Raw genomic sequence first — 23,462 nt, 5'->3', positions numbered from 1 at the left:
ACACCTTTGTATGGTTTGTTTAAAACCATTCCAAAGTAGATTTTCCACTATGTTTAGGGCCGCTGTCCTATTGGAAGGTGAACTTGAGCCCCGTTCTCTGGTCTCTTGAAGACTGCAAGAGATTTTCTGCCAGAATCTTCCTGTATTTTGATCCATTCATCTTCCTATCAAGTCCAACAACATCCCCAATTTCTGCTGAAGAAAAGCAACCATAGAGCATGATACTGCCACTCCATGTTTGACAGTGGGCATGGTGTTTTCCGTGTCATGTGCAGTGTTACTCTATGTCAAACTTAAGTTTTGCACCCATCCCAAAATGTTTGATTTTAGTCTCATCTGACTAAAGCACCTCGTTCCACAGATTATTTGTGTCTCCCGTGTGGCTTCTTGCAAATGCCATAGGGCCCTCTTTGTGGTTTTCTTTCAGAAAGGACTTTCTTAATGGCACTCTTCTAAAAAGGGCAGATGTATGCAGAGTAGTAGTAGTAGTCTTATGCACATATTGTCGCACCCAATCTGTGTATGCCAGCACGTCCAATATGATCATGGGCCTCTTAGTTGCTTCTCCGTTCAGTTGTATCCTTGTTTGGGCTGAAGGTTTAGAAGGACGGCAAGGTCTTGCTAGGTTTGCAGTGGTTTTATGCTCTCTCCATGTTGTTATTGTTGCTTGCACAAGAGAGATGTGTAAATGTTGCGAAATCTTCTTGCATACCATCCCTGCTTTCATCCTTTCCATAACTTTATCAAATTATCTTAATTTTAGGGACCAGGCTTTAACAAATCAAGAATTTTTCAAGAAATAGGGTGATTCTGGTTGACTCTTAACTTGATTATGAATATGATATTAAATGTTGAAATCAATCGGTTCCATTCCATGATTGTGTCTCACATGTAGTTGATTCCTAGAAAATATTTTCAGTTTTTTAGCTTTAAGTTTGTAGCCTGAAATATGGCAATATGATAAAAAGGTTATTGGGATCACTTATACTTTTGCTAGGCACTGTACCGAAGTTGCTTCCTATCATTTGGGTCCACATAAAGAATTTGAGAAGAAGAATAGAATTTACGTACTTTTATTGTCATTCTTTGTAACCATGCACACAGAACGAAATGTCGATACACTTGACCCGCAGAGGTAAACTGTAGCGAGCCGATGCAGCCGCAGCCAAACAGGGCGCAGCCATTTTAGACCCAACTGCTGTGTTGGGAGTCATTAGGTGACCAAACCCCCCAATTCCAACCCTTAATGCCGAGGGCCAAGCAGGGAGGCAATGAGTACCAATGTTGTAAGTCTTAGGTATGACTCGGCCGAGGCTTGAACCTGTGACCTCCCAGTCTCGGAGCGGGCGTCCTACCAAGCAACAGTTACAGAAACTACTCAATTTCTTACTTGCTTCATGTTGATGGTGCATCAGGGAGCGCTGCTAAAGTGAGCGTCCTTATGAAACTTACTATCGCAGCAGTTATTAGCATACTAAAGCTATTCACAAAGAAAAATACCAGATGTGTTTTGTAGATCTCAAAGTCAGGGATATCAATTCAGAGCATCTGTGACATATTTGTGACATCCACAAATATGAAATATGCCAACACTTAGCCTATACTATCATTAATGTGGTTTTAGGCGTGTCATTTTGACCAAAGTCCTTGGGCAAGGCACTGAACCCCTAATCCCCCAGATAAGCAGTTTGGCGCCTTGCACGGCCGACTCTGCTATTGCTGTGTGAGTGTGTATTGTGAGAATGGGTGAGTGTGAAGTACATCGTAAATTGCTTTTGGAGGTCTTCAGTAACTGATTAAAACTCTGTAGAAATGCATCCCATTTACCATTTATCACAACAAGAACACTGCTTGTTTTAAATAATTGTCTGAAATATACAGTAATCCCTCGGTTATTGTGAAATGTGAAGATCTGCAATATATAACCTGTATGTATCTATTTTCTTAATTATTTATCTATTACACAAGAAAAATGAATCTACAGGCTCAAGTATTTGTTCAAAAAATAAAAGTACTGTATAAGTATTTTTTGTTCACAAATAACTTCTGCACTGTCAAATTATAATGTTAAAAATAATTTTGCTCTTTTATTGAACAAATTCATGATTAGAGACCCAATCCAATTCACTTTGCATGATACTTTGCCGTCATCATGTGGACATTATGGAAAACAGCATTTACTTTCCCGTTCTGTCCTCCAGAAATCAAACCCTTTTGAAAAAGCTCGAGGTGGGCATTGCCAAAAATCCACATATGGCACTTGAGACGGTTTAGCGAGTGGGGGGTCCAACTTTGTTGGCGATAGAAAGCACCGTAATCTGATTAGCAAATCGGAATGCAGAACACAATGCTCGATGAAAATCAGAGGTTTCTCTGAATTGTTGTTTGTGTTTATTGTGTTATCAATGTTTCTTATTTATTTGTCAATTGTTCTGAATGATGTTGTATAGTGTTGTTCTTGTATCTAAAAAGCTTGACTTATAGTTTTATATAAGAGTGAAAATTACTCTTGCTCCATATTATGTTGCCACTAGTGCGCTGGGATGGGCTCCAGCACCCCCGCGACCCTACTGAGGATAAGCGGTGCAGATGATGGATGGATGGAGGGATTTTTCGTTTGAAATGAAATTGGAATAAGAAAGCTTGATGCGGTTGATAAAATGGTCGGCACGCTCTTTTTCGACAACTTTTTACCACGGAGGAGGAAGTCGCCTATTTTTTGAAGCTTTCTAAATTTAACTTTATTTATCTTTATAGAGTCTATTATTTTATGAAATGTTTATTTTTTTAGTACAAAACAATACAGGTTACGTATACAAGGCTTAAACATACTTATATACACCTTAAACATACAAAATATAGCACTGAAGCAACTTACGAACAAATTCAACTTACGAACGATCATATGGAACCATCTCGTTCGTAAAAAGGGCAGCATCTGTATGTTTATTTAAACATTTGTGTAAATGCGGGTTCACATCTGAACCAACTTCTTATAAACATCACCAACACAAAAAAACACAAGTGGGAGCTATAGATAAAATATGCTCGCATCAATTATCATACTAAACAAAATAAAAAATGTACAAAATAAGAGTTTCACCAGTAAACAAGAAATACCATCAGACTAAACTGCTAAACTGGACCTACTAAAGCTGAGAAAATTCTGCACAGTATTATCTTTAATATGAAACCAGACGGGTCATCAGCTTTTTTACACCTTTACTCCCATGTAACGACAGGAAGGAGCTTTTGGTTTGTATTTATGTTAACAAATCGTACATTTTGATAGAAATGAGCCGGACACTTGTTTGTATTTTAAATAATCAGAAATTTACAGCGGGATAGGTTGAATCATTCAACAGATCTGACTCTCGGGCCCTATGATCGACATGCCTGCTGTCTAAAAGGCAGAACAAATACAGATAGGTAATACAAAATGTGATGAATAGCCTAGTAAGCAGTGTCAACAACATGAAAACACTCTTGTGGCAGCTAACAATACATTGAGTAGGCCTGTTTAAAAGCTTCTTCACACATCAATTGCTAAAAGTGGAGGTCAAACAGCTATTCACACAATAGATGCAAGTTGTGAAGAATACGATGAGCATATGGTCTGGGAAACACATCGTCATTGTTCAGACAACAATACTGGCCACAATAATAAATGCGGTGCTAAAAACAGACAATGGGATTTGGGAATCTATTTACAGTTTTATATTCTGAGATGAGCTACACAGGTTTGCTTGAATAGAGTCTATCATACAAAATAATTAGCAGGTAATGGACATCGTTTATCATGCTTTAACAGTATATTTACATAGTTTAGGTATTTATATTCACGATTCACAGATCCCTTAGCGGCACTACTTTCCTTGGTGTGTCTAGGTCAAGTACAGCCTGGCGGCCCCCATCCCTCTCCTGGCATTTTTTTTTTCGGGTAGGGGCACAAGCGCTAACCACTGCCCTGCCGTGCTGCCCAAAATTAAACATATTAAACAAAATAAATATTACCACTCCTCAAACCTCAAACAAGTCCAGTAGATTTTCTTTCCCTTGTCTAACAGCAAAGGAGCTACACTCAGGTATTGCTGAGGTTTGTATTCGAGACTGTATCGCTATATACAAAAAATGTAATCAACATTTTTTTCTCCTCCTGGCCCTTTCCAAAAATGTTTAAGCCAAAAAGTTTGCCCACCCCTGGCCTATGCTTATAAACACTCAATTGTCTGTAGGGCTTAAAAAAACTGTGAAAATGTTTGAAATTGGCTGGCACTATGTAGATCCTCTTTTTAGAAAAAAACTGGCATTCAAAGAGTTCATCAGGATGTCAGGTTTTGCCTAAAGGTAACACATACAAAATCTTGTACCTAGGGATATTTTATAAATTAAAATTACATTTTTCACATGAATTCAAAATTTCCGGCCTGTATTTGTTCAAAAAATGTTTACCCAACAAAAGCACGGGAGCAGTGGTTAGCACGTGTGCGGCACAGTTCTGAGGTCGTGAGATCGAACTTTCCTGTTTGGAGTTTGCATGTTCTCCCCGTGTTTGCGTGGGTTTCCTCTGCGCACCTCGGTTCCCTCCCACATTCCAAAAACATGCATGTAAGGTTAATTGGCCGGTCCAAATTGTCCCTAGGTGTGAATGAACGAGCGAATTGTCTGTCCCTGTGTCCTCTGCGACTGGCTGGCAACCAGTTTAGGGTTTCCCCTGCCCACTGCCCAAAGATAGCTGGGATGGGCTCCTGCACCCTCGCAACCCTACTGAGGATAAGCAGTGCAGATAATGAATGAATGAATGTTTACCGCTTCATGCGTTCCTGAGTGTCAAACTAGTGGTAAAATAGAAATACATTTGGACGCACACATTGGTGTGTCACAGCATGTTTTGTTTTAGGTGTTAATAAACTAACTTTTTTTTTCTACTGTGCTGAAAACAAGCAAAAATCAAGCTAAAAACCAGTGCTAACTGCTTCTGCATGGAAGTCTTGCATGTCCTCATACCCAAAAACACTGCCTTGTATTCTTTGCCAATTGTTAGCGCAGACACTTTCAATAATTTTGTCATTGTATTTTCCAAGGAATTTTTTATCTAGTGGTTGTCAGTTTAGTAAAACCTATTTTCAATAATAAACCTGGTAATAACATAAAAACAAGACAGTAATAACTTAATAAATTGTTTTTTTAGAAATATAAAGAGAAATGTATCTAACTGGGTGGCGTTTGCGCTAATTAGTAACAAAAAGTAGCTCTCAGCCTGAAAAAGGTTGGAGATCCTGGATATAGATGAATTAGTACAGAAGCCACAAGAAATTACAACCAGTGGAACTTCTGTCAAAAAAATTCCTGCTTAAGGCTTATTTAGCTCGGTGAAATGTGTTTAAGGTAATCTGTCTCTCCTTTGGACTTTGGTTATCGCAAGTTCACCTCTTCGCCGATTTTTAATTGAACTGTCTTGATTGACATGGATACTAATGTATTGTGCATTGTGTTCTGAGCAGACAGCACACAACAAATTATATAACGGGGGCAGGTTAAGAAAGGGATTGTGTGTTGGGCGGGCATGACTGTCTGGGTGCCCAACTGTAATAGGCTGGTGAATGCTGTCAGTCAAAAAGTCGTCAATCTGACCAACAAAACCATCTGCGGAGAATACCAACAGGTCGCGTTTGGCTAATCATTAAATCGAAAATAAATTCAGCAATTAAATCAGATTCTGAGGAAAGTCAGAAAACAAATGGTGATCACCAGCAGGTGCTCCATGAATTGCTAACAGGTTCAGGAAGCAACTGAGGCAGTCTCAGTAGTGAGGGCAATATCGAGGTTACAGGTCCGGCCTACTGCTACACTTAGGCTAACAACCGACTTAAGCCAACTCTGCGGAGCCTGTAGGTCACTAACGCCAGATTCATTACCCATGAAACAGATGACCTAGCAATACAACTCGTGGAAAACTGCTTCATTTCGGACGGTTGTATTGTAGTCATCACAGAAAAGTCGCTCAACGCGAGGTTATCCGATGCTAGTGAGTAGCTAGCCGCCCTCTAAATTGCTTGCTTGTACTGAGGGGAAAATCAGTACAATTTAATTGTACTTTTGTATAATGACAATAAAGAATATTCATTTAACCACGTTTCTGTGTTCTGTGATTTTTTTTTTAGATCTATAGTCGTATACGCTCAGTCAGTAAGGACGACATCCCCCAAAAGCTGCGACGCTACTTCATGGATTTTCACTTTTCGCGGGGGCTTTTGTCCCTATTAACCACGATAACCAAGGAATTACTGTATTTATAAACAAACGGTACGGTAAAGTAAAAAAAACAATGCCTTAAACAATTCATTTTGTTTTGAACATCCAACAAAATGAATGAATACCCGCTCTGTACTCCGAAGTGGTTCTAAGCTCTAAAAATATGACAGTCATAAAAATTTACTGCTCCAACTGTGAGAAATAATTTCCCCGAGTTGTCTGTTCATGAAAAATGAGCAAATATTTCCAGTTTTTGTCATGTTGGACTGAACTAATAGACACTTGCCATTACATCTGCTTGTCCATGTGGAAGAGAATGCCACTGATACTGAATGTTTGCTGACAGCAGAGAGGGGAAGCACTTGTCATCTGTCTGTATACTTCAAATTCAGAGCCAGATGAGTCATTTTCTAGGAAGAGTCAAGGTTTAGTCAATTGAATCAAAAATGACGTGTAATCTTTAAAGGGTAGGAGAAAAAAATGTGAGACTAAAATACTAGAAACGGGGTTTGTACAACTTTTTCATGGAAAAATGTAAGCACTTTAAGGACTTTAGTACCATTAAAAGAAGAAATCTGGTGTGAATCTTGTATTTTGCACAAATATATCTGTGATTTACTTAGTAATGCAGTTTTCAATCTTGTGTGTGCATTTCATTTTTAGATATTTAGTAAAGCTCGTATTTATAGATCCAAACAAAATGAGTGTTAATATTTTTGAGAGAATTTTTCCCCAACACAGGTGTTTGGTAAAAATGAGTAATATGTACTGTAGGATTTTCAGTTGCAGGAAGTTATTTCCATTCCAATTTATGACGGGAACCAAACATTTTGTATGGCCCATAATAAATGTCCATAATTGCTACTTAGTCCTTGTACCAGTACAACTATCATAGTGCCCTGTTTAGGTCTAGCATGCACCTGTCCTCTTGGGGGCAACCCAAAGGGTGTGATGACCCTTTACGGGACAATGCCGTACAGACTAATGCCAGCTGCAGTTAATTACAAGAGAAGAAGAAACTCAATGTCAAAGCGAAGCCACCAAGAGAGCAATGGGGCGGCAGTGGCTCAGGAGGTAGAGCGCTTGTCTTGGGATCAAGAGATCGCACTTCGAATCCCGGCTCCTCTGTGTTACATGTCGAAGTGTCCTTGGGTAAGACACTGAACCCCTAATGGCCCCAATAAGCAGGTTAGCGCCTTACATGGCTGCACGGCCGCTATTGGGAAATGTGAAGCACACTGTAAAGCGCTTTGGGAAGTCTTGACTTGAAAAGCGCTATATAACTGCAGATAATATCATTTCATTTCAATGTCAGCGTCATTTTTAAGCAGACTTGTTAACAAACATAGCAACAATTTAAAGCAGTTCACCCAAAATTCAAGCTCCTTTCAATCCTTGAAAAAAAGAATAATTAAAATTCAAGCATTTTAAGGGATTTCAAGTACCCGTACCAAACCTGTAGAAATCAATAACTATCCATTGTGAGTACAGCATGTATAAAAGAACTTAGCATATGGCCTAGCTTGGAACCATTCATGCGTGTTGAAATTCTGTGGAATCAGCACACGGCATTCTACACAACAAGAGCTTTGTTTGGCGGCTTAACTTTTGGATAATCAAACATGATTAAAAGGGTGATGGCACACATGAGGACCATTCCTCATTTTCAAGAAGCCCAAAACAATTTAACCGGGTGTGGTCCAACATGAATCAGGGCAGCAGTAATGCAGTGTTCGGAATTGAATAAGGTGAGGGAAATGAATTTGTGACAGCGCTCGCACCTCACGGGATCGACTCCATAATCCAGTGGCAGTGACTAATTGCACGCTCCAGGCTTTGTCAGTTTTTGAGAGATCTCACATTTTCTTCAGCCAGTGTTCAGCTTGCAGCTACATTGTTAATGGTCAAGGGGTTCTCTTAGCAATGATGGCAAGTACCCTAAACTCAAAGAAGTTAAAAAAGATATATATGTTTAGAAAATCCACATTCCGTTGGCAAAATGAAAAGACAGAAAGAATAAAAAGCAGTGAGCCAGTGTGGTTTGAAAAAAAAACTCGTTTCCTCGCTACTCGGGTGAAAATGGAACACAAAGCATGACAGAAAGGAAAGAGGAGCAATTTAAAAGGCATATTGTTTTTATTACAACAGGTGCACACAAAGCATGCGCTCTCTCAAAGGAAAATGCTTCTTTTGCACAAGTTTATAAAAATCACAATTTTAAGTACCTCTCTCCCTTCCCAACTGATTTAGATGTAGGGGTCCAACAATTACAGGATTTTCACACATTTTTCATGGCCAAATTCAAGCACTTTTTAAGGACTTTCGTAACCAATTTCCCAATGTCTCCATTAGCATTGAAAGAAAAAAAATATGGTTTAAATCATGTATGTTGCAGAATTACATAGGTGATTTTTGATCTTGCGTGTGCATTCAACACATCAATCCATTATCTACGCGGCTTATCCTCAGTAGGGTCGCAGGGGTGCTGGAGTCCATCCCAGCTATGTTCTGGCAGTGGACAGGGGACACCCTGAACTGGTTGCCAGCCAGTCGCAGGGCACACAGGGACAATTTGTTCGCTCATTCACACACCTAGGGACAATTTGGACCGGCCAATTAACCTGACATACATGTTTTTTTTGTAACAATTTTTGGTGTTTATTATCATATGCCACTGAAAGAAATTAATTTGATGCTGAAGTAAAGAAAAATGAATAGTTATCCGATTATTCATCTAATTGTTTCATTCGTCGGTGACTAGTCGACTGTTAAAATTTGTGTCAGCCCTATTTAGATGGTATTTGTTGGCGGGGTTACCACGCCAAGATTCTCAAGGAAGGTGGCAACTGAGCTGCTTCACAACACCAAGCTTACTGTATCTCCAGAGCAAAACACAAGCAGGATTCAGTGAAAACGTTCGCCTGCCAAGATTGACACCAGGAAATTTGAGGGCTTCTCTCTTGAGGCAGACAGGAGAGCAGAAGAATGTTTGGGTGTAGAAGAAAGCAAAAACAAAGAGGAACCAAGCAAATGGTGCAATCAGTTTTGCATGATAACCTTGCAACAACAATTCTTGTATTCTGCTAGCTAGTGAGAGATGTCAGAGACTACCAACAACCCCGAGTGGAACTTTCAACAGTTCAACTGCTCTGTATTCAGGTCCACAGCCGGCATCTCCTCGTGTCAACATCTAGAGAATTCATTGAAATGGGGCTGCCTTGCACTCCGCATCCTTCACATCCTTTGAGCCATCACAGCGGATATTTGATATTGGTACAACAAGATATCATCCAGGCTTGCTTTAGATTGTGCATGTGTTTGTGTGTACAGATTCATACAATCCGCAGGGGCTATGAAAGTTTAAGTACACACACTTTTGCAGCGTAATAACATATTAAGGCAGGTGTGTATTGTTTCCATACATCCAATTTCAGTACCACTTTTCCACCAATGGTCACGGGAGGGGCTTGAAACTACCCAGCTGACACGGATCGCCTGTCATTTATGTTAAGGGCAAATACAGTACTGTAGAGAGACAACACAACAATATACCATGCATGCTTTTTTGCAAGGCTAAAATTGGGCAATTTCCTGCAGAACATTAATTGGCTCCCCGCAGCCTGAAAAACACGAGTATGCAGAATGTCCTGCCTTTGTACACCTTTTTCATGGCCCAAACTTCAAGCACTATTTAAGGACTGTCAAAGCCAATTTTCCAATTCCTCCAATGCCATTTACTCATTAGTGTACCTGCCATTGTCATTTTTAGCCATCAATGGGAGTGAATAAGTCAAAGCCACTAATGTCCTTAGCCATCAATGGCAGCGAATGGGTAAAAAGGAAAGATCTGGTGTGAATCATGTATTTTGCAGAGCCACAAATATCTCAGCGATCTCGATATGTGATTTTTATTCTTGCTAGTGTGTTCATCCAGACATACTGTATGACATTCAGATCTTAAGTAAATCACAAATACATTTGTTTTTGAGACAAATTTTCCCCATTTAGATGTCGGGCAAAAATACAGTCATATGTAGCCTATATTTTTCGTTGCAGGAAAGTTCTTCTCATCATGATTAACCACTGGGAAAAGCTTCCTTCATTTTTTGCGTAGCCCATAATAAATGTCCATAATTGATGCATAATCTTCACTAATACGCATTCCATATTGCCTTGTTTAGCTGAAGCATGCACCTGTCCTCTTGGGGCAACCCGTAGGGCTGTCGGATGCTACATAAGACAATGACATACAAACTAATGCCAGGTCCCGTTAAAGACGAGGGAGGGGAAAAAAGCAATGGCAAAGCGAAGCCACCAGAGCAGGCGTGCCAGCATCATTTTTAAGCAGACGTGTTTCATTTTTCTTTATTTAGTGCTTGGTCTATCGATTCAGGGTGCCGAGAAAACATGGCAACAATTTAAACTGTTTACAAGCACTTCGGCCAACATTCAAGCACTTTTCAAATCTTGAAAACTCAACATCACAGTTCAAGCAGTTTAAAAGATTTCAAGCACCTGAACAAAACTTATAGGTCACAAAATGTGGTTTGCGGGATGCAAATGGCTTCAAGCGAGAGTTTAGACACCCCTACACTAACAGGGAATCTCACATTTCATCTGAATGTAATGAAAAAAAAAATGAAATCCCCAAAAACTTGAGAATACCGATTGTAGAGAAAATTATTTTTTCCTTCCACGTTTAACAATTCTTGCAGCCTCCACTAAAAAGCAACATCTATGACACCATAAGGACAGGAAGCTACCTTTGCAGCTGGCATGCCGCCCAGAGTGATGGACGAGGTTGAACTTGGAATGGAGAAAAGAAAGGAGGCTGATCCTTTTTCTTTCTCCCTTACTTTTTCAAACGGTGACATCGCCACATACCAAAAGTTGCCATTATAAACATCTGCCGTATAGCATCCGTAATGGTAATTTCAGCTATTCTTAGATAACCGGCTCTTTCGGCTCGGCTCACTGAAAATAGCCTTCTCTTTCAGCTCCCAGACGGTTCTTCCGATTTTTTGTTTGTTTTTTGTTGACCAACACTTTAATGATTGTTTATCAACAGTAAATACCAATATTACGACTAATAATGAAAACCTTATCAGCCATATCAATTATATTTGAAAATGTATTATCCCTATATAATACTGTAGCCTTGTTTCAGTATACAGATTTTTTTAGCTTAATTTAAACATTCAAATTGTTTATACAAAACAAAACAGCAGACAATACAGAGATTACACCACTAATGCCCCCAATAAGCAGGTAGGCGCCTTGCAGGGCTGACTCCCAATTGGTGTGTGAGTGTGTGTGTGAATGGGTAAGTGTGAAGCACATTGTAAAGCGCTTTGGGGGGGGGTCTTCGTTGACTTGAAAAGCCCTATATAAATGCAGACCATTTACCATTTACTCATATGGACTAGTCACAAGCCCCCTGGAGAGAAAGACAGAGATAGAGAGAAAGAGATAGAGAGGGACAGAGAGAGAGTGAGAGAGAGAGCATACCTGTCAACCTCCATGGCTCCATGCCCTGTCGTATTTTTCCTTACGGAATACGAAATAGTCTTACACCATATATATTTTTTTCAAACGTGTTTATTTATGTAGTTTAACATGTTATATTGTACATGTTTTTCGTTATATCATATATATTGTTAATTAACATTTTGTTGTGAGATCCTGAGTTGCTCGACATGAATGAGGTTTATTATTAAAAAAAAGTTAAAAAATTAAGTAGCTTGGACGTTTACTGTAGAAGGAAAAAATACATGCAAATTTTATTAAGAAGAATAATACATTCTTATTCAAATTATGAATTCAGTTTTCAGCATTAAATTATTGTTGGTAATATACTGATTAAAGGGATAACCACAAACCTGTCTCTTTCCATTTTCTCATTTTATACTTCCTTTTTTTCTTAACTTCTTTATACAACATAATAATTTGTAATATAATGCATCAAAACAAGTGAACCGGCTCTCTTTAATGAGTTGTGCTGAAAAAGAATGTTCTCTAACAAGAGACGGCCTTTCCTTCACTACATCAAACCGCTCGCTTTGTTTGCAACAAAAAAAAAATTACCGAGATAGAGGCTTCCGTGGCGAACTCGCTTTGTGGTAGTCGGTGGATACCGGATGGTACCCATAATTGACAAATTTGCATTTTTCCGCACAGATTTTCTCAAACGTCATACACGTTTTAAAATGCATAGTAAACCTACTTTGTACGGCAAAATCGTACAGGTTGACAGGTATGGACAGAGAGAGAGATAAAGAGAAGACAAAGACAGATAAAATGAGAGAGGGAATAGAGAAAAAGAGAGAGAGAAAGAGAGAGAGAGAGCGACAAGGAAATCGAGAGAAAGAGGGAGGGGAATAGGAGATAAATGAGAGAGAGAAAAGAAAAAGGAGTAGGAATATGAGAAAAAGAGAGAGAGAAAAGGAGAACATGAAAGTGGGAGAAAGAAAGAAAAGGGCGTAAGAAAAATTAAAGAGGGAAAGAATAAAAGACAATACCAAGGGATAACTGTGCTCATCCATGCAGAGCAACTCTGAATTTACTAAATGTTCAAATCGATACAGATGCGGGCCACAAAAAATAATCTGAACATTCGGCCCGGGAAACCATGAGTTCCACGCACGTATTTACTTGGATCGGATCGATACCAAAAATCAAAGTATCGCCAAACCCCTAGCTTACACTTGTCGCCGGCTCAAGAGTCTCGCCAAGCCAACGTTGGAGGGAAAACCCAAAACAGCACCCCATTGTTTCCTCCCCCAGGGAAGGGGGATTCAAAAAAGCCCCCCTTTCTCGATGTTTACAACCCCCGAGAACAACTTCAAGTGCGGCGTAGAAAAGTGAAGTTTGTCCGCTTTATTTTTACCTGAGTAGAGCCGTGTCGCCTTGCCTGCTGACCACACTTTCCACGGAGGAATAGTCCACAGTTTGTCCCGCGGGCGAGCATGACGGAAGGAGACAGCCCAAGCACAGGAGAATCGCACGTAGCCGCTGCCCAGAACCGCAAGCATCCGACAGCGCCAGCATTCTGTCCGCCACGAGTGGACGCGGTCACCGCCGCTCTTTCCCGAGTCTGCCCAAAAACTGAAAACAAAAAAAAACCCAAAAGAATAAAAAAAAAACGTTGGGGAAAATGAACACACGGACCCGTTATTTCCAGGCTACGGAGGAGCGCTGAGTTGTCCCGGCTCGCTTAGATTGCGGCGCGTGTGAGAGCGTGTACTCTCCAGTGTCTCGCACACCATCTAGCGAGGGAAGGCGCTCGAAAATGGGAGCGGAGCTAGAAGCAGACAACCCCCAGGCTCTGATCCTGTTGCCATGCGGCCGTTTCCCGGGCAACCCCCTTCCCAGTGGCTGGCGATGGAGCAGTGAGACCGCCTGCTATTGATACAACCCAGGAGCAATTAAAGATACCGGCCCTGTTATTTATCGCTATTATGGGTAGGGGACGGTGTTATGCCGAGATTTGCATCCCCTCCCTACTATAAACTCTTTTACCTCGTTTTATCTCACTTTTATATCACTTTTCGGGAATGTAATGGCAAACATATAACCAAACCACTTCGTCTTGCATTTGTTGGGAATGTAATATAACTTAAACCATTCCGTCTTTGTATTTTTTGTGAATGTAATCGAACGGTAATGCACTTTTTCCACGAAAAGTCGGCTATCACTTCGTCTGCTTCTGGCATTTCTGACGGATTGTCAAAAGTCAGAAAAAGCAGATGTTATTGGATCAGTTTTCCAAGATACGCGAGGCAAAAGGGTAAATGTATATTTTTATTATTTGCTTTATTTTTTGTTTTTTTACATTATGGGCCTCTGGTTTTTTTCTTTATTGCGCGGTTATATAATTATAATTATATAAGCTCAGGAGGTAGAGCGCTCGTCTTGGGATCAAGGGATCCCAGTTCGAATCCCAGCTCATCCGTGTTACATGTCGAAGTGTCCTTGGGTAAGACACTGAACCCCTAATACCCCCAATAAGCAGGTTAGCGCCTTACATGGCTGCAAGGCCGCTCTTGGGAAATGTGGAGCACATTGTAAAGCGCTTTGGGAAGTCATTGACTTCAAAAGCGCTATGTAATTTATTGTATTTTCATTTCATTTCATTTCATTCTTACAATGTTTTCAGGTCACGAAGCCATTCCCCGATCAAATTATATTTTTATGAGTAGAAGAAACACTGTATATCGTGTTCTCTATTTTATTTTGATTTTAAATTGCCTTTCAATGTGACATGTATGTTTTGTGGTGTTGGATTTCATCAAATCGTTTTCCTCAAAATCCGACTTATACTCTGAGTTCGACCTATACACATACCTGTCAACCTCCACGGCTCCATGCCCTTACAAACTGTCCTATTTTCCCTTACAAAAAACAAAAATATCTTACACCATATTTTTCTTCAAACGTGTTTATTTATGTAGTTTAACATGTGATATTGTACATGTGTTTTGTTATATCATATATATTGTTAATGAACATTTTGTTGTGAGACACTGAGTTGCTCGACATGAATGAGGTTTATTATTAAAAAACTTCAAAAAATAAGTAGCTCGGACGTTCACTGTAGAAGGAAAAAATACATGCAAATATAATTAAGTAGAATAATACATTTTCTTGTCCAAAATTTCAACATTTTTTCCAGGTTATACCTTTCCACAAATTCAGAGACTTCTTGGAGTTATGCTAAAATGTCTTTCGTTTGAGCTGATTGAATGATGGCTGCATCCTCTTCCCCGCTATCTCTCCGGAACCCCACCTCCTCTTTGTCTCTGAACTCTGAACTGTGACAGTGACACAAAGAGCATGCTGGAAGCACTGGGTTGCCATTCAGATTTTAGCGATAGCCTGTTAGTTTACATTTGACTAATAGCAGCACGTACTGTACTGTGTTTTTTACTTTGTATCCTGAAACGTCTTTCTAAACTTGAGGCAGTATTTTCCCGTACTTCTTAACCTGAAGTATTCGAATGTAGAGACATTCGTAAGTAAAGGTACCACTGTACTAACGTTACACGTACCTGCATATCTTAGACACGCCCGTCAGTAACAACTTAACATATTGAGAGTTATTCAAATAGCTCTAGCATAAAGAGCATGCTTACCAAACTATCAGTTTAACTCAGAATTACTAAATCCATTTGAATAGTCATCGTTGAGGTCACTTTTACCGGTAAATAACTCCAAGACGCTTTATTTCCTTTTTCGAAAAATGTCCACCCACAACAAGGCAAGGTTGAAATTATCAACACAGGCTTAGAGCGCCCTCTGGAGGTTTAGTGTAAAAATAACATGTGAACTAAAATATACAGTACTGGTATTAAAATATTAATATGTTATGATATAATAATGTGTTAATCATTTCACACATAATTCTCACGAGGGTATAAGTCTCACCTAAGGCCAAAATATGAAAAAAACTTTGACTTATACTCCGTAAAACACAGTACTTTTGCATTACTCCAATACCAAATATACTTATAAAGACACAATTAAGATATTATAACTTAAATCACAAAATGATGTCCAAAAGCAGGGTGCGTGCTTTGAGGTGTCCCTAAAAAGTTAAAAATAGAATATTTTCTTTATTTGGTACATGTTAACCATGCCCAACTGAGTTTGAAGAGCCTTTATGAAAAAACAACCTTCCCCCGCATCGATCTGCTTTTATCAGACCTTTCGCACTGCTGTTCCGGGATTTGCAGCAAATTAGGAAACAGGAAAGAGGGGAAGGGGAGGCGGGGTGGAGAGTGATTTAATTGTTGTCACTGTTTTATTTTGTTAGTGTAGCTGAAAATGGTAAAAGTAAGAAAAGGCCTGTTTTAAATACAGTCCTAACACCAACCCAAACCCCCCGAAAAAAAATTATAAGTACTTGAGGAATGAGCTGACTGAGGCTTTGATCATGTCTTTAAGCCAGGAGATGGCAGCAGAGTGTAGCAAAAGTTCAAGTTGCAGACACCACCTTTAAAGGTATATTGTTTAATACTTAACGACTACAAGCCACTGTATAATTTAATGCAAAAGGAAAAACAGTGCCATATGACCATAGCTGCAAGAAACCAGACAAACATGGTGTCAACTACGAGGTGTGGATTCCGCTATGAAAAAGAAATTTTAAAAATTCGACCTTTGATTATTATAGTGAGCAGGGGACAGCTTGAAATTGGTCGCCAGCCAGTCGCAGGGCACACATAGACAGACAACTCACTCACTCATTCACACCTAAGGACAATTTGAACTAGCCAATTAACCTGACATGCACGTTTTTGGAATGTGGGAGGAAACCGGAGTGCCCGCAATAAACCCATGAAATCACGGGGAGAACATGCAAACTCCACACAGGAAGGTTTGGTCCCATGACGTCAGAACTGTGGTGCTAACCACTGCGCTGCCGTGCTGATATATACTGTATATATATATATATATATATATATATATATATATATATATATATATATATATATACATATACACACACACACACACACACACACACAGTGTTCTCGTTTAAAAAGTTAGTATTAGGTGAAAATCAACACAAAATTGGTCATTTCTTCAGCGTCAGTAAAAAGTCGAAACATAATGCAGAAAGTGATAACTACGGCAATAATTCCGGCACAAAGAAACGGCGGAGAAATTCATACCTGTCAACCTGTACGTTTTTGCCGTACAAAGTACGTTTATTATGCATTTTAAGACGTGTACGACATATGAGAAAATCTGTACGGAAAAACGCACATTTGTCAATGATGGGTACCATCAGGTATACTCCAACTATCACGAAACGGCAAATCAATCAAGTCAAATGAGTCAGAGTTGTGTAGTGAAAGGAAGTCCGTCTCTTTTTAGAGACCCGGCTTTTTTCGCTCAACTCATTAAAAGAGCCGTCTCTCAAACAGCTCAATTTGCTTTGATGCATTATATTACAAATTATTATGTTGTATAAAGAAGTTGAGAAAAAAAGGAAGTATAAAAGGAGAAAATGAAAAAAGACAGGCTTGTCATTATCCCTTTAATCGGTATATTACCAACAATAATTTGATGCAGAAAATGAATTAATAATTTGATGATTAAAACTGAATGAATGTATAGACTTATATTATATATTTTTCGCCGATTTACAATTTCAAACTCAATAACACTTAATTTTGGGGAACCATAGATCCCTGTTGGGACCCATAGATAAGTACTACTGATATTCTTTGGGGTGCCAATTTTGTCCCCGTCCTTTTGTGTGTCTACAATAAAAATACAACTACTGTTAGACTTTAGTGAGCCCACTACCAGCAGAGGGCCACAACAGGTTTTGGACTTTGTCAGGTTTTATTTTGTTTGGACATTTTTTTTTTGTGAACCCAAGTTTGTTTGTCACGTTGTGCCTCCTTTCATTATTAAATGCAATCCCTCTTTATGGAGCACCCCTGCCTCCAGTTTCTGCCTCCCCCACATGGGTCCATCACATTCAGCAATTACCCCATCAATTGCATTATTGACACTTGTGTAGACGTGTGCATACCAAATTTTTGTGTTTAGAATGTTTACATCCCTTCTCGATAGAGAGAGAGCAATAGGCTCACGAGTGATTTTGCCTTTTTGCAGTAGGCTCCAAGACAATGCATTCTTGTGTAACAATTTTCGGTCTGAGTGTCAGTAAAGTTTGGTGAGAGCTCAGAACATAACAGGCTGAGTTATTTTTTAAAAAACAAAGTTTTTTTTTTTTTTTTTTTTTAATTTTGTAAGTGTACGCAATATGTTTGCTTGCCTGTGAGAATTATATTGATTTGTTTTAGAATCTAATTCAGTGGTTACTGAGTGAGTGGTGCCCAATTTTTTTTTACCAGAATTAGTCCCCCAAAACATTCTCATTGTATTCTATAGGAAGCAATCCTCCAAACATATTGTTTCTTGGCTTTAGATTTTTGATTTTGCAGTTCATTTATATGCATAATAATTGATCAGTCGAAAGAAAAAAATATAAACACACAAATAATGGTGGTTTGATACTAAACAAACTACAATTTTTTACGGGCCAATAAAATCGAATCAGGAAAATAATCAAAGGACATTGTTGACAAGAGAACTTGCTGTGTTATAGAGAAAGGAGGGTTTTTCTAGCAGGTGAAAGTATAGATCAATAAGCCTGATTTTAGGATAATCAACTCATTTAAATAATCAGGAATTACTTAATACTGTGTCAGGATGAAAAATATTTTCTGCCCAGCACCCAAAATGGCTTGTTGAGTTATTTTTTTCTAGTTTTACCTTTTGTGGGGAAGGGGTCACCACATGGGCCATCTAAGCTTCATGGTTGGATTGCAACAGGCTTTGTCGCAGAGGGGCCAAGGCCGTTTTTTGTCCCTACTGTCCAAGGGAGCAAAGGCCACCCAGAGCCCCCCCTTTGGGCGGCTGTACTAGAAGCAGGAATGAAGAAAGAGAGAGAGTAGGCATTTCACCTGCCCCTTTTAAATGCCGATAAAGTCATTGGTCACCGGAGGTTTTCTGTGTCCAGTCGAAGACTTGTGTTGATGCTTTTCAAAATAAAATTCTACACTATACTGATTAGTAGGCAAAATTTAATTCAGACGCGCAATGAAAAAATCTCTGGCATGAATCATGATGACATAAAAAGGCACCCAATTAATCTTTTCATTAACAATTAACACTTTAGGGGTTCATATATTTATTATACAGCAGGAGTGTTTGGTCACTTCCTGTAGATGAAGAGGCCCTTGTGTACCCAGCTCTTGTGTAGCGGATTGAAAGCCTTTCCTTGCGTTGGCAGAGTAGAAGGTTGGAAAAGGTTAGGGGAAATGTATTTGTGGCAGTCTAGTCTCCTACACGTGGTTATATTGTTCCATTGCAATGATGTAATCTGGGTAGGAAAAATGCAGGGGTGTCAATATGTCATGTGAGAAGAAATGTAAACACTCCACAAGATTGTAAAAAAATCCCATTGGGTGTTCAAATGATTCATTAAAGTATTTAAGTCTGTGTCAGTGAAAGCCCCCCTACACATACAGTATGTATAGACACAAACACACACTAGCACACACGCTTGGGACTTAACAAAGTTTGTTTTAGAGCAGTAGCCCCTTTTGCATTATGCTGCTGTAAGCCTTTCGACTTAGTCAACATAATTCCTTACAGGCTGAATGAGCGTAACCATGGAAATGACATACATTTCTTAGATAGGACGTGTTGGCATTGAGCCAACGAATTATTGCCGATGACGCATCATTTAGTGCAGAACGAGACAAGCCAAAAAGCTACTCTGCTGAAAATTTGAACAATCACTCAAGACGCAGTGCAGAAAATTTTGTTATTGTCAAGGATTGCTATTTTGTCTCTAAATGGTTGGTTGGTTGGTTGGTTGGTTGGTTGGTTGGTTGGTTGGTTGGTTGGTGGCTGTTTGGTTGGTTGGTCGGTTGTTGGTTGGTCGGCTGGCCAGCTAAACGGTTGGTTGGTTGGTTGGTTGGTTGGTTGGTTGGTTGGTTGGTTGGTTGGTTGGTTGGTTGGTTGGTTGGTTGGTTGGTTGGTTGGTTGGTTGGTTGGTTGGCCGGCTGGCCGGTTGGTTGGCTGGTTGAGTTGGTTGGTCGGTTGGTTGGTTGGTCGGTTGTTGGTTGGTTGGCTGGCCAGCTATACGGTTGGTTGGTTGTTTGGTTGGTTGGTTGTTTGGTTGGTTGGTTGTTTGGTTGGTTGGTTGTTTGGTTGGTTGGTTGGTTGTTTGGTTGGTTGGTTGTTTGGTTGATTGGTTGTTTAGTTGTTTGGTTGGTTGGACCCCTTAACCTCTAGGGTCTCTTCAAATACATGTTCCCATTTTTTTGTGTTGGAATAATCCGTTTTCTAAGGCTCTGTAGCAACACTAACGTTCATTTCAGATTTTTTTGTTTAATTGAACCCAAGTCATTAGAATAATAATTTTAAATTGTGAGCAAACAATTGGTTGAATAATTGTGTTTATTTTAGTATATATTTACATACACTGACTATGTCCATTCATATATATTTATGGGTAATTATTGATGATGATAATTATGATGATGCAAATTAAAATGTTCTACTCTATATTAACTCATAATTGCATAGTTTTACAGGTAAAAGTTTTATTATTTAATGATGACATCCTTACTTTGATAATCACAGTATAGATGTCATTGTTCAAAATATATTTTATGTTTATCCACATATTTAAACGAAGTATTTACTTGCTGTATTCATTTGATGTTTCGATGTATCCTTTATTTGGTACTTTCCCAGCAATGTATCCATTTATTCAGTGATGTTCTGATGAATCTGTCCTTGGGTCTGCCATAATCTTATCATACTGCCTGCAAAATCCAGGTAGATTCAGTCTTAACCAAGTCTTCTTGTGAAGAAAACTTCAGCCGTATGGTCAAGTCACAAGATCATCAGGACTGTATGTAAAAAAAAAAAAAAAAAAAAAAGGAAAAAGTTTTGCCAATTCGCCCTTCGTTTTGACATTATTTTTTTAATCTTGTTTTCTCTTCTAATTTGTTATTACATGTTTATCCTTGGTTGCCCCTGTTATCAAAGACAACAAATACAATACTAATTCTATAATACACTAATCCCTTGATTATCATGATAATGTGGACCAGAAACCCCGCGAAACGTGAAAATCAGCAACGTTGCGCTGCCCCTTTATAAAAGATCCCTTTGGTCAAATTTACCTCCCTATAAGGTCCATAATGACCTTAAGAGTATACTTATGTAACAAAATAACAGCTAAAGATCTACAAAATAAAACACAGAACACAGAATAGCAAGCTAATGATGGTCTTTATTCTTATCATACAAAGTACAACCAATTTGGAGCGCTTCTCTTTGCAGTGTACAAACAAATTTAGGGAGCAGCTGGCTTTGCAGTTTGTTTTGGTCGACACATTGACTTGTGCACCCGCCCACCCCTGCTGTTTGACTGACAGTATACACCAGCCTATTACAGTCACGCAAACAATCACGACCAAACAACACACAAAGCACTTCCTAACCTGCCCCCGTGATAGCATTTACTGTGTGCTGTCTGCTGAAAAACACAGTGCGGGGAATGATGCTATCAATTATACTAAAGACAAATTCAATTCAAAATCCGTGAAGCAGTGAACCACAGATAACTGAAGCGCAATGTTCTATCTGTATTTGATTATTTAAGGGGAAATCGACTCAAAACATTTTATGCAGCCCTACCTACAGCTATAAAGTACACTACTTCACTAAAGTTTCATTGAATTTGTATTATATTATACTAACTAATTTCCCTAAGGAATGAATGTAGTGCCATGCCATCTTTAAATCTCACTGAAAAACTACAGAACAAAGACTGTGCAGTGATAAAGCCGCACTGCCGGGAGAAATACCATTCAAAATCGAGGAGGATACTCTGCTCTCATTTTTCATAGCTATCATTGAAAATCTTTCTCTCCTTCCATGTTTTGGTCATTATTTATCCAGGACATCTGTTGTGTGTGTTAGTTTCTATTTGTGCATAAATACTGCGAGACGGGGCCAGCATCGGAAACCGTTTTCCAAAGGTTGCAAAGGACATCCGCCATGTCAGAGACTCTGAATCGAGTCAACAAATAGTTTGGAACTAACAGTGCGAGAGAGGAGTGAAAAGTTCAGCCTTTCAAAAGGCGTGATTCATATTTGCATAAGTGAAGCTCCTTTCGACGGCGGCACCATCGCGAAGCGACTTAACAGTATTTTCTGGGTTTGCGAGATGAGAGCTTTGAGGCGGTCGTATTTGTCGTTAGAAATGTCATTTTTTTTTGTTCTGGTTTCCTCTCTAGCCTTTCAAACAAGCCCGACGCTACTTGTCGAGATGCAGAATAATTACAATGACCCCATTTACTTTTCTGTTCTGTTGAGAACAAGAGGGAAACATTCGACATGATATAAACATCTAAGGTGTAAATAATGGAAGTATATGTCTCACACTTGCATTCTTGCAAAAACAGTCATCTATTCAAATGCGGGTGAAATCAAGGCCTGCAACTTTCCTTCAGTTCAATGTTTCATTAGAACTATCTCCAATCACTAGCGATCATTAAGAAACCAAAAGCAGAAAATATATATTTTTAAATATTATACTTTTTGAAAACGTCAAACAATTGAAGCTGGTTTGGGCACACTCAAGCAATAACGGGGGAACATAGTGGTCTTATTTTTTCAATTCTGTTGACACCTACAGTATTCTACCATCCATCCATCCATTTTCTTCCACTTATCAGGAGTCGGACCGTGGGGTTAGCAGACTCAGCAGAGAAGCCCAAACCACTCTATACCTATGCTCTTCCGTCAGGATCCAGAGGCATTTCCTGGCCGGCCTAGAGATGTAGTCTCTCCAGCTTGACCTGGGGCCGCCTACCGGTAGGACATGCCCAGAACAACTAAGGGAGGCATCCAGGACACATCCTTATCAGTTGCCCGAACCACCTCTCAACACGGAGGAGCAGCGGCTCTACAGTCCCTCACGAAGGACCTAGTGTCTTATCCTATCTCTCAGGGAGAGCCCAGCCACCCTGTCGAGGAAATCCATTTTAGCCGCTTCTATCAGTCATCTTGTTCTTTCAGTCATGACCCACGGTTCGTGACCATAGGTAAGGGTAGGAAAGTAAATCAACCGATATATCACAGTTTCGCTTTTGGCCCATCACTTTCTTCAACACAACAGGCCAGTATAGGATCGACATGAGGGCAGACGCTTCCCCTATCTCGAAAACAAGACCCCAAGATACTTGAACTTCTCCAGGAGAAGTTACAATTCGCAATGTGCAGTAGCCATGATCTTTGATTTTTGCAATCCGGAGATGGAATAGGAGCTTGCTCTGTCCACTCCACGCATCGGCCCGGTATTGCAGTACCTCCGGGAACGGTGCATTCGCAATGATCGCAGCAAGGCTTTAGGGCTAGGACCTTAGCTTGGCCTTTTGGCTGAGAGTAAGTGTCCCGGCTCCTAGGCTTTGTAGCGTATTATGAACTGACCGATAACGGATAATGGATAATGAATAACGAAGATAGAACAATAACCCTTAAAAACCCCAAAATCCCTCTCCACTTGGGGTATGATCTCATCCCCAACCGGAAACGAGCATGCCACCCTTTTCCAGCTGAGAACCATGGTCTAGGACTTGGAGGTGCTGATCTTCATCCTGGCC

The 23,462-nt window shown here is 39.6% G+C and overlaps 1 protein-coding gene and 1 pseudogene across 2 annotated transcripts in view; one reads left to right on the top strand and one right to left on the bottom strand.

The window, feature by feature from the left end:
- The window catches only part of negr1 (neuronal growth regulator 1), a 225,498-nt gene extending 211,943 nt beyond the window's left edge, over window positions 1-13,555 (bottom strand). The window contains exon 1 of one of the 2 annotated variants that reach the window (XM_088349976.1): window positions 13,142-13,555. In XM_088349976.1, the coding sequence (XP_088206102.1) occupies window positions 13,142-13,302 (161 nt within the window). In that variant the 5' untranslated portion in view covers window positions 13,303-13,555. The remainder of the gene's footprint in view (window positions 1-13,141) is intronic. The other variant, XM_088349977.1, reaches the window with a different exon arrangement.
- A 9,483-nt stretch (window positions 13,556-23,038) lies between these two features.
- LOC148355201 (U2 spliceosomal RNA) lies at window positions 23,039-23,190 on the top strand (annotated as a pseudogene).
- The last annotated feature ends 272 nt before the right edge of the window (window positions 23,191-23,462 follow it).

This window comes from Urocampus carinirostris, chromosome 12 (genome assembly GCF_059441175.1).
Source record: "Urocampus carinirostris isolate Australia breed hairy pipefish chromosome 12, RoL_Ucar_1.0, whole genome shotgun sequence".
Taxonomy (NCBI): Eukaryota; Metazoa; Chordata; class Actinopteri; order Syngnathiformes; family Syngnathidae; genus Urocampus; species Urocampus carinirostris.
This window is presented reverse-complemented; position numbering and strand designations above follow the sequence as displayed.